Source organism: Fulmarus glacialis, unplaced genomic scaffold, assembly GCF_000690835.1.
Source record: "Fulmarus glacialis isolate BGI_N327 unplaced genomic scaffold, ASM69083v1 scaffold38, whole genome shotgun sequence".
In the NCBI taxonomy this organism is placed as follows: domain Eukaryota; kingdom Metazoa; phylum Chordata; class Aves; order Procellariiformes; family Procellariidae; genus Fulmarus; species Fulmarus glacialis.
The window spans coordinates 14,886-25,586 of record NW_009229847.1 but is presented as its reverse complement, the minus strand read 5'-3'; the positions used below and the strand labels follow the sequence as shown (position 1 = coordinate 25,586).

The 10,701-nt window shown below is 41.4% G+C and overlaps 1 protein-coding gene across 1 annotated transcript; it reads left to right on the top strand.

Annotated features, from left to right (window-relative positions):
• Window positions 1–487: 487 nt before the first annotated feature.
• On the top strand, window positions 488–10,313 carry LNP1 (leukemia NUP98 fusion partner 1). The gene is made up of 3 exons (XM_009583979.1): window positions 488–726; window positions 7,635–7,880; window positions 9,973–10,313. Exons 1-3 carry the CDS (start codon window positions 577–579, stop codon window positions 10,174–10,176), a joined length of 600 nt encoding a protein of 199 aa, XP_009582274.1. The 5' UTR covers window positions 488–576; the 3' UTR covers window positions 10,177–10,313.
• The last annotated feature ends 388 nt before the right edge of the window (window positions 10,314–10,701 follow it).

Below are 10,701 nucleotides of genomic sequence, written 5' to 3'. Positions count from 1 at the left end.
GTTTCCTGAACACCGAAGGAAGAGCAGAGACAACAGAAGTCAGGAGGGAGGCCAGCATGGGAAGAGCAGGCCATCTGTCCTCCCTCCCACAGAGCCAGTTAGGCCTCTGCAAGCAGCTGTGCCAGCTTCTGACCGCCGTCAATATGTCAATTCTGCTTCTCAAAATCACAAGCCTACTTTGGGTTCGTGTACACACCTCCCAGGCATGTAACTGTGGGCAATTCTCCATTGGTATTGACAGCTGGGGCACTCAACAGCAACACACAGGGAGCAGCCAACACATTTCCCTTCCCACCAGCCCCCTGCGGCAGTGTCATATTGGACATCGCTGTAATGGAAAGGTTAAAAGAAACCTTGTTGAAAAGAGATGAGAAAGGATTGACTTTACGTGTAGACAGTGCCTAGGGCTGCAGTGGGACGGATTTTGGGGAATGGAGAGCAGAAAGAGTGGTTGAAACTGCATCTTCTCTTCCTCTTGTTGGCAGAACAGTTGGAGGCTTTTGGCTCGGTGGTGGCATTTGACCTTGCTTTTCCTGGTCTGGTTGGGAGACCCCCCCAAGTTTGGAGCGTCTGTACATGGAATATGAAGAGGATGATGACATTTCCTTTGCAAAATGGATGAGCAGCTTCTGGGGCCACAACTTGATCGATGAGAATGAGAAAGAGGGTAGAGGCCACAAGAAACGTCAGACACGACCCTTTAGTGAAAGGAGAGCCTCCCTTCCGGTAAGAGCTGTATGCAGTTTCCTCTGTGTGTGTGTGTGTGTGTGCGTGGTTTATTTGTAAATATAAGTGCTATTCCCAGGGACATGGCCCTAGAGGTCTGTGAGGATGAGTATGGTACACCTTGCTGAGTAAGTTCAGCTCCCACTGGCACCAGGTAGTTGCTTTTTGAACTCAGCTGCCCGCCAGAGTCAGGCCTCCGGTGCCTTTGGCATACAAGAAAACTGGCAAACTCCAACCTAAGCGACGACAGGACCAGAAATGTAAGGAGAAGGGTGTAATGACTGCCTAACTACGTATTACAATGTTGTTCTGCCTGCTAAGCAGGACCTGGCAGAGATCAAAACATTTTGGAAACCGGCACAGAAACATTGGCTTCAATGAGTCTGTTCTCACATGTAAAACTACATAAGCCTGCATGAATTCACAGGATTTGGACCTAATTCTGCAACTGTACCATCTCCAGGAAGTAGTACGCTTTACTCCCTGGGATTTAGCTGTTTGCAGGTGTAACTTCTAGTTTAAGATAGAGGATGCAGTCCCTCCTTGTTGAAAACATTTGACTGAAAATAAGGATGCAACACATAACATTATACTGTGAAGTAAGATTTTAAGGGAGAAGCACGTTCTTTATTCTTAAACCAACAGAATAGTTGGGAAAGGGGTAGGGTTCACACGCAGAGGTAGTTTTTTAAGGCAGCTCACAACTGTCTAACCAATTATCAAAATGAAGTTAAACTGAAAGCAGCTGTTCCCAGTCTGCTCTTTACTTGAAGGCTGTTGCTTTTATTTCAGCCCTAAAAAAATGTTTAGGTGGTCCAAACCTGTCTCTTTTTTTCCAACTACATCAGTTGGCTTACCAAAGATACTATGTTTCCTTACAAACCATTTTTCACTTATATCCTTAGATTATTATGGCTGCAACAGAGTAAATGCTACTCTATTGGGGAGAAACAGATAATCTTTTCCAGACGACTTTTTCTGCCATGCTATATTGTCACCTTGGAAGTTCTCCTCCACTGGAGCTGCCATGTTCTAAGCTGTGGGATTTCATTTTCAAAAAATTTGGCTAAGAAAAACAAAACAGACCAAAACCACCTCTCCCCTCTTTGAATTAATGGACAGGTTGGAGAGATAACCTTCATTCATTAGTTTTGAACTGATCAGCCACATTTGTTATTTACAGTTATATTTCACCCTGGTCACAGATTGCAAGACAGACTCTGAGCTAGAGTTGTGCTGATGGATTCCATCAGAATGCCTGAAAATAGAATGTTTATTAATGTTTTTTTAAAATTAATTTTACTGTATTTTAATTTTGTCCTTCAGAGATCTACGCATATGTGATTTCTTTAGGCCCCAATACAGACCGACATGTAAGAATGTACTTTAAATCACTGTCTATTCAGCAAGCTGCTGAACACATCTTCGTGTATATTCGTGTGTGTATTTGTGTGTGTACACATACATACATTTCATTTGAAGCATGTTCTTATATTCAATTTGTTTAAAAGCAATTTAAATACTTAGCCAATAGCTATTCAAATACTTTGCTATAGTTACATCCCTGAATCAACACCTAGAACTTGGATTAAGTTAGATGACAGAAGGAGAAGACTGTGACTTTTGACATTACTGTTCAGTGAGCTAAAGTTATCCTATACGCTTAATTATGTCTGGCCTTTACATTAATGCTCCACACAAATTTGTCTTGCTCCATTAGTATTATGCAACAGATACAAATTTCAACTGCTTCAAGTGCCAGAAATTGACTGGAGGAATGAGAAGGGAAGATTTGTTTGGGGATTTTATGATGCAGGGATAAATTTTGAGATGAAACTTTTTTATTTGGAAATCTCTGACTGGTTGGTAGTGAGGAGCACTGAAACATGTTGTCTTAAACCAAATCTAGAAGTTAAACAAATGGGCACTAATAATTCCCTAGAAAGACCTTCAGAAAGAGCATCTCCTTGTTGAGAGCAACAACTTGCTATTGCACCTGGATGTGTGTTTTTTACACAGTTATTATAAATGACAAGTACTGTAAGATTCATTATTACAAATGATAACTACTGTAAGATTCAAAATACTTACCAGTGTTAGTTAAATGTTGTCTTCATTTTATCAGAACAGTGCTATTAATCAGGAGGATTAATAACTGAGATCAGACTGCGTCTCTTCTGTAAGTTAATACCTCCACAGCAGATCACAGTGTTCCCTTTCTTCTGTGTCAACATCGTAAATGGAGACAACACCGCTGTCCTGATGAAAATCAAGTCAGCAGGTTCTGACTGACACAGCTGTTGGCAAAAGTTCCTTGTGGAGATACAATGGTACTGCCAAAACAGCACTGCCAGCACACTTCGTCTCGTATCCAGGGCTGGTGTATGGTGCATCAGCGATAGTGCAGTCCTGCCCACATGAACTGCATCTGCACCAGGAGTGTTTTGGTATTACACAGCAAAATGCTAGTAGTATAGCACAAAAGGTGGTTTTGCACAATGCTGGAAATGGCTTTCAGCTCCAAATTGGTATGTTAGTCTTTGTCGTTTTTCCTGTGCTGTAGAAAGACAAGCCACGGCTCTCACCTCAAACACTATGGTAAACTCCTGTGGCATCCTATAATGGTAAAATATGGATAAAGGTTGTAGAACAACTCCCAAACTAACAACAGTTTTCATTATTTTTTCCCCAATATCTTTCTTTTTTTTTTCTAAGTATCTTAATATACCTCACAAACATTACTGAGATCAGCTTTACAAAATGCTTTTGCTATTGTCATTCCCATTTTGCAGAGGGGAACACAAAATTACATTCATCCTTCAATGGGTCACTGGCAAGACAGGCTAAAACTTGCAACTCCACTCCCCTGAAAAGCATCAGAGTTGTATATGTTGCTGTGGGCCAACACTGAATGTGAAAACTGCCTGGGGAGAACCAAGTCATCTGTTTTCATCTCCTTTAGTTAACTTGTTCCCCTGGCAAACTTTAGACACTTTAACTCTGATACTCTTTTTGAAGTCTCCAGCTACGACTTTCCTTGACACATTCTAGTTATCCTCCATCATTTTGGCTCAGGACAGTTTCTTACCTCCCAGACATTTTGTTGTGGGGAAAAGATAGGAGGCAAAGGAGCACTGATAAGAGCTTTACAACCCTATAAATGCATCCACCTTCAGGTAGACATTGCTGTTCATAGGAGAAAATCTGATAAGAAACAGTTGAGAGTGGGAGCAGAACAACTGACCGCTGTTGGAGTTACTAACATGTAATTTAAACTAAAGTCAGACTGAACATCTACCACAATATTGTTACCTCAGATCAGTTGGAGTCTAGGCCAAAACATTTTTAAGGAATATATGCTCAGCTATAAGCTTGTCAGAAGGAAAGGAAACTGTAGGACAGTATCTGAATGCAGATGTTCCAAAATATCCCTAAAGTACTGGGGTCATTGTGTAAACTTCAGCAAACAATGAACACTCGTGCTGACACACTGGAGATTAATTTTCTTACTGACAGCTGTGCAAGCCCTCAGATCAAGCCCAAAAGATGGAAGCAATTATCTTGTCTCCAACAGATACTGAGAAAGAGAATAGGCATATTATATTGACATCAATTTCGTGAAGCATTTTTGTTTGTGTACTTTTTGTGTGGTTTAGATGGGCAATTAGCAAAAGATTAGCTGTTGTGTAGATAGATACATTGAGCATGACTGGCCTTTACACAAAGGCTCAAGCAGGAAAAGGGAGTACTAAAGGGAGTGAGAAACAACCCCTGAGAACATGCTCGGTGCTTCTGGCTTTCCCAGCACTGGCAAAATTTCCCCATTTTGATATAGGGGAGCATTTATCATTCTTCCTTCCCATGCCTTTTCCCATGTTTCACCTCCTCCCCACTTCTCCAGTTTAAGAGCTACTCAAGGTCAGATCCCAGGAGCCAGAGACCAAGGGGAGTTGCTAAAGAGGCACCAGGTGTAGGCACAAGGCAGCTGCTGGGGCGAGGACAGGAGCAGATACTGGGGCTGTGCTCAGAGACCTTTGGCAAGGGACGACAGCAGCAGTGGGTGGACACCAGAGTGTGCAGATACAGGGGCAATCTCTGTTGCCAGCAGCTGCTGAGACTTCAGGAGGGGAAGCATAAATTAAAGCAGTCTTCAGCCGTTCTTATTTACAGTATTATCAAGCAATCAATTTGGCACCAAACACATGTATTAAATGCATGTATTAGATGTAAGAAGAAGGAAGAAAGCCATGTGGATTTTATCTAAAGTCAGTGCCAGAACTGCTTCATTTCTGAGCTTCATTTTATGACTCTCTCAGTTCTCCCCATAGTCAATCTTAGATAAAAGAAGACTAATGTCCTGTACTAGTTATAAGTCGCGAAATGTTCATGCTTGAACATTTGTTGTGTTGTTAAGGCTCCTGTCCTCTGCACGGCTGTGTTCATAAGACAGCAACATGCTAACGTGAGTGAGCATGCTGTCCTTGTAGTTATGGTGATATGTATCATGCAAAGGCGCTGTGAGAGGAGGCACAGTCACAGTAATATGATGACATAAATATGTATGTGTAGCTTTACCATTAGTCCACTGAGGCAGATACACATTTCAGAGGAAGTCCTGTCCCTTTTCTGGACCATTGGTGCCATGTCAGTTTGTGAACTGCAGTCTTTTTGTTAAGGGCTTAACTATAATTCCATCTGTGAAGGGAAATTAAAAGCAACATCTTAGTAAAATAAAACAGTTACAAATATTGGAAAATAGGATTGATAGAATACCATCCTCCATTTCAGCTGTCCTCCTGGGTTTTTTTTTGCCCAAACCCTCTAAGAACAAACACCAGTGATTTTTAGTGTGAGACAATTTTTATTTCCAGGAAACAATATATGTTGATGCGATTAAAACGACATAGAAGACATTTAGCTTGTTGAGCTTGACATGGCATGGGTACTCCTGTCCCTCAAGCACAATGTGATTGCTTTGATGCTTTTTAAAATAACAATACAATATGACCTTACAGAAATCACAGCTATATTGATTGGTTTGAAACCAAGATAAAAATAGGATGGCAGAAATCATTACCACTACTCTCAAAGGCAGTCCATAATACTAGTTACTGAAGTAAGCTTATGTCTGGAAATGAAACTGAACCAGTACCGTCTGATCTGAAAACCCTTTGGTATTAGGTGCTTCTGTCAGGTATAAGGCTTATGTAAAAGAACCATGTGGAAATGGGAAGTATAGATTAGTAAATAGCAGGATATATAGTCCCAAGAAAATATATTCTCAGTTACCGCCAACAGCTGCATGTGGCAACTAGTAATGAGGGAGACAAATCTACCTATACAGATCTGCAGCATTTTGCTGGAAGATGCATAACGCTGTCAGGTGTAGGTTTACTGGTAATTTAGCACCTCTCATCAAGCCTGTCTAATGTGATGTAGTCACAACCATATGGATGCACGGTCTCACTATTCAGAGAAAGGCTGCACAGGTCCTTGTGCTGAAACATTTATAATAGCATTTGGGCCAGTGTAAATGCAAATGTATACAGGAGATGTTTCACGTCCCTTGCAATCCAAGATCTGTAGATTCATGTGGCCACTATACCAAGTTGGTTTACCTTTCCACTGTTGTTTGTTAAAAAAACAAAGCAAAACAAAACAAAACAAAAACCCAAACCAAAAACCCCTACTCTGAATGTAGGTTTTTCTCCTGGATTTTCTTAGAAAACATTTCAGGATCTGTGGAATATACCTTCAGTTGTTATAAACAATCACAGCTCCCTTGAAGCCAGCAGAGCTTCTTAGGGTTACTCAGTATCTGAAGGCTTAGCACCAGGCTTATACAAAACATATACGCATTCAAACATGTATGCAACAGCTGGGTGCCTGTAGTGCCATAACCTGACACCTGGGGGGTCTCATGTTTTGTACTTCACATCTCTCTCTCACAACTTTCACCACCTGCATCTCACCAGTGTTCAGCCCCTCACCCTGAAAAAGCATCACAGCTGGCGGGGTTTGGGGCATGCCTGGCTCTATGTGGTGGCCTTTTCACCCATGTCTTCTACAGGTCTGTCTACTTCTAAAACCAGCAATACATGACTCCACAGAACACTGCAGTTCTGTATCAGTTTAATCTCCTTTACAGACATTCAATTAAACACAGCTGATGCAGATCAATAGCTTTTATCTGCATGTCAGGCCTGGGAAAATTGAACCATACAGAAACTAAACAGCTATCTACTCCCTCCCCACTTTAGCCCTACAAATGTAATTGTAGGAAGCCTGTTTCCTACCATTTCTATGGTAGGGATGTGTCCCTCAATGCCCTGAAAGTGCTCCCTCATCAGTTCAGGACAAAGCAGAAAATTCAGACCTGGACAATAGAGGATCTTGCCTGCATGTAGGCCATGCTGCAAATTTGACACAATTGGGCTAGAAATGGTCCCTGTCACACTCAGATAAACATCTGATAACACCTGGAGCACCTGTGGGTCAAACCCTGTATCTGGCTCATCTGGCCACAAAAGGCTGGGTCTTTGCTTTATGAGAGCCCTGCCTAGAACCTGACACCAGATGTGAGGCCTGAGTTTCTGAGGTTATGAAGGGTCCCAGTTTCTTTTAGTGTGGGCACTAGAAGAACCCAGCACACTTTACATTTGGAATGCTTATTTCGGTGCCAAAGCTTATATACTCAAAAACAGGAATAAAAGCAAATTCTGCTTCTGCCTCTGGAAAGCAAGCTCTTGGCAGTGTGATTCTCCTGCACATAAAAGGAAAGATACAGGAGTCTGGGTAAGGTCCTTCATTGTGCACCATTGTTGGGAGAGAGCTCTGTAGCAGAGAGAATCTATCCTGTGTGCTCTGCTTTAATATTCTATACTCAACAAAGACCTCTTATTTTGCAGGCCACGCTTTCCTCACTCCATACAACACGACTTCATGCCTCTACCAAAGGCTCATCTTCAGGACATCTCAAGGGCTCCAAGGAATTTCAAGAAGACCAAGATGCCAAATGCCACTGCCACAGGAAGGCAAGCAGAACACCTTCAGCAGACAGCTCATGCCCAGAGACAAGATCAAACTCCATGCAGGAATTTGCAGAGTCCTTTGAAAAGCAATTGCATCTCAAAAGCAAACGCTCAGTTTCTCTGGTAGGTAACAACAAATAACAGCCTTAAGATCAATTAAAAAAAAACCAACCAAACCAGCAAGCAGGCCAGCTTTATCCCAGGTGTAATTGCTGTGGCTTTGCTGGGGGAAGAGCAGAAATAAACTTGAATTAGAATTTCGCAAATGATGTTATCCTTACAGTAGCCCAAACAAGGCTAAAGCGGCAATATCGTTAGTATGAGCATTCTTGATATAGTATTGCCATCTAGAATTATTAAAAAATGTGTATCTTCAAAATGAGACATCACACTGGCTGTGGCAATGTTTTCAGAGGTTTCTACGGCTATGCCAACAAAACGTGACAATATAAAACCAGGTTTACTTCACCTTTGCCGTAAGACCCAGCTCTCTTTCTCACTGCTGCTGACCTGGTTTAACCATATACAGTGTTATTTGTAAGATTGCCAGACATCGTGGTGTTTGAGAGGCTTCTCTTTTACCCCTTGGGAGTCCACCCATCTGCTTACTTCAATGTCACCACAGAGGTGCAGCAGCCTTTACTATAAGTGGCTGAACGTATTTTCGCTGTAAGGGCATGCAGCCAGCAGGGGATTCTCCTCCCATTTCGTCCTTCTCTTCTCTCCATCATTCTGTCCTGAGGCTTGAGCATTTTCTATATGGTTTGTGTTGATGAGGTAGCCAATAACAACCTTTTTTCTATGACACTTTAACACATTTTTAATACTGTGATATATACTATCTAGTGTATCATACAATGGAAGGAAGGGTAATAAACTCTAACTCGCTTTTAAGTATCAGAAGAACACTATCAAATTCAGTCACCCTATTGAAAAAGCTGTGCTTGAATAACACTTGACATTAGCACCAAATAACAACAGAGGGAAGTATCCTTTTTTTTCAGTTTGTTGACACTAACGAATTTGTATGGAGAAGTAATTTTCAGCTTTCTTTGCAGACCTTCTGTGCAGCAGCAAGAGAGAAAAAAAATCTCTTTTTAATAATTAGCATCGTTACATGATCAGTCCCATAGTTATAGTCCTTGCATGCCCAGTTCTCTAAGAATATGCAGAATTATGGTGATGACAACTCTGTTATGCAATTGCTAAGATTTTAAGTGCATTCTCTAATCTTCTTTTTCCCCTTTAGGAACTACTCAGAATTTATTTCATTTGGAACTTCACATTGCCTCATTTGCCAACCCTCACCAGTGGTTATCTGGTTTATCATTTATGATTTCTCAAAAGCACCTACAGCTAGAAAGTCTGTGAGTGTGTAATAATTGTACAATAGGTGTAGTGAGCATAATGCACTAAATATGGCTTCGGTTCCAGTTAAAAACATGGATTCTGGTACCCTTCTGTAATCCACAGTGAGGTGTGCCAGGCTGTATTTTAATCTACCTTTCAAGTAGACCAAATTGTTGTCATTCCCTCAGTCACCATTGAAGGTTGGGAGATGTGAAGGACTTCAGAACCTCAAAGAACTGAGTGATAGCTGTTACAGATCTGAAATGAAATTTGGGAGTGGGCTTAAACTTGTAGCTCCAACTGGAGTGGGTTTTTTTGCATTCAGAGCTCTGTGGGTGTGATTCAAATCACTCTTTACATGACTACACAAGTTAAAAGAAAAAAAAAATGAGGGAAAGGTAATCCCATTTCATCTCCTCCCCTGCATATTGCTTTTCTCTTATAAAAGTGGCTTTGAGGACGCTTCATGATTTTCAGCACTTGTTTTCAGTGGGTCTTTGCAGCTAGCACTGAACAGCCTTCAGGCACATAAAGATGGATCATGTGAAAGGACAGAAACATGGAGTCTGGGCTGAAATCTGAGAGTCTCTCCCTTCTCCCCTCCTTTCTCCTCTCCCCTTAAGCCCTCCAGACAGGTGACCCTCCTACCACACATAGAGTATAATCAAAAGCATGTTACCTCTTGCTGAGTTTTAGGATGACTGGCTGGGGCCTTGAATTTGAGCCCATCATGTTAAAGCTGACCTTGCTGAGGTAGGTGACTAGAATATTTTATTATACATTACTAGTGAAATAAAATAATGAGATTTTGCTGTTCATGTGGGAGTCACTTTTAATTCCACGCTATTTTTCTCCTGCCTCTTAGCAACCTGAAGGCACAAAGGAGAGGAAAGAAAGAGAGAGATTGCATTTGAGAAAAAGCAAGTCTCACAAGAGAATGGGAGAGAAATCAGAGCCAAGGAGAGAGCAGAAAGAAGATGAAGGTTCAGAAGTTGTACCTGCAAAACACAACGAACAGTTTCCTTCACAAGCAAGCATTGAGAAAGGATATTTATGCACAGGCAGCTAGAGTGCATGGGATAATGAATTTTAACACTCTCCCTGAAAAGCAGAGGGAGCATTCTTGTTTTGTTTTGACTAGAAGAGCCCTGTTAGCTAGAATAAACCCTGACCTGTAAAATAAATGTAAAATTCAATGGCATCATTGACACCATGTTACTACCTTCCTGTCTGTACTTTTTCCATTAGGAATGTGACCCTTGTCATAGGAGGAGTGTGTCTGGAGCAAGATCCAAGTTAGCAATGAAGCACTGTAAGAGGGTTTCAGGCAGATTTAGCATTGCAGCAGGACAGTGGTTGATGTGTTCATTTAAAAGGAGCGCATGTATTTATTACAGAACCGTGCAAAGTCATCCAAAGCCTTATGTTTCTCTTTTAATTGAAAACGGGCTTATTGGTAGGTTTGGGAAGGAAAAAGTACGCATAAACTGCCACCTGCTTCCTGGCCCTGACTTAGATTTGGCTTGGAAACAGCTATCTTTTTTCTTTTACATTCTCTCAACACAAAATTTACAGGAGTAATAGAAGAGAAGCC

What these genes read in the sequence shown, in the direction of transcription:
- LNP1 (XM_009583979.1), top strand. Translation starts at nt 577, where the DNA reads ATGGAATATGAAGAGGATGATGACATTTCCTTTGCAAAATGGATGAGC. An exon ending in AAAGGAGAGCCTCCCTTCCG is followed by an intron (nt 727 to 7,634) that starts GTAAGAGCTGTA and finishes CTTATTTTGCAG; the next exon opens with GCCACGCTTTCCTCACTCCA. An exon ending in GCAAACGCTCAGTTTCTCTG is followed by an intron (nt 7,881 to 9,972) that starts GTAGGTAACAAC and finishes CCTGCCTCTTAG; the next exon opens with CAACCTGAAGGCACAAAGGA.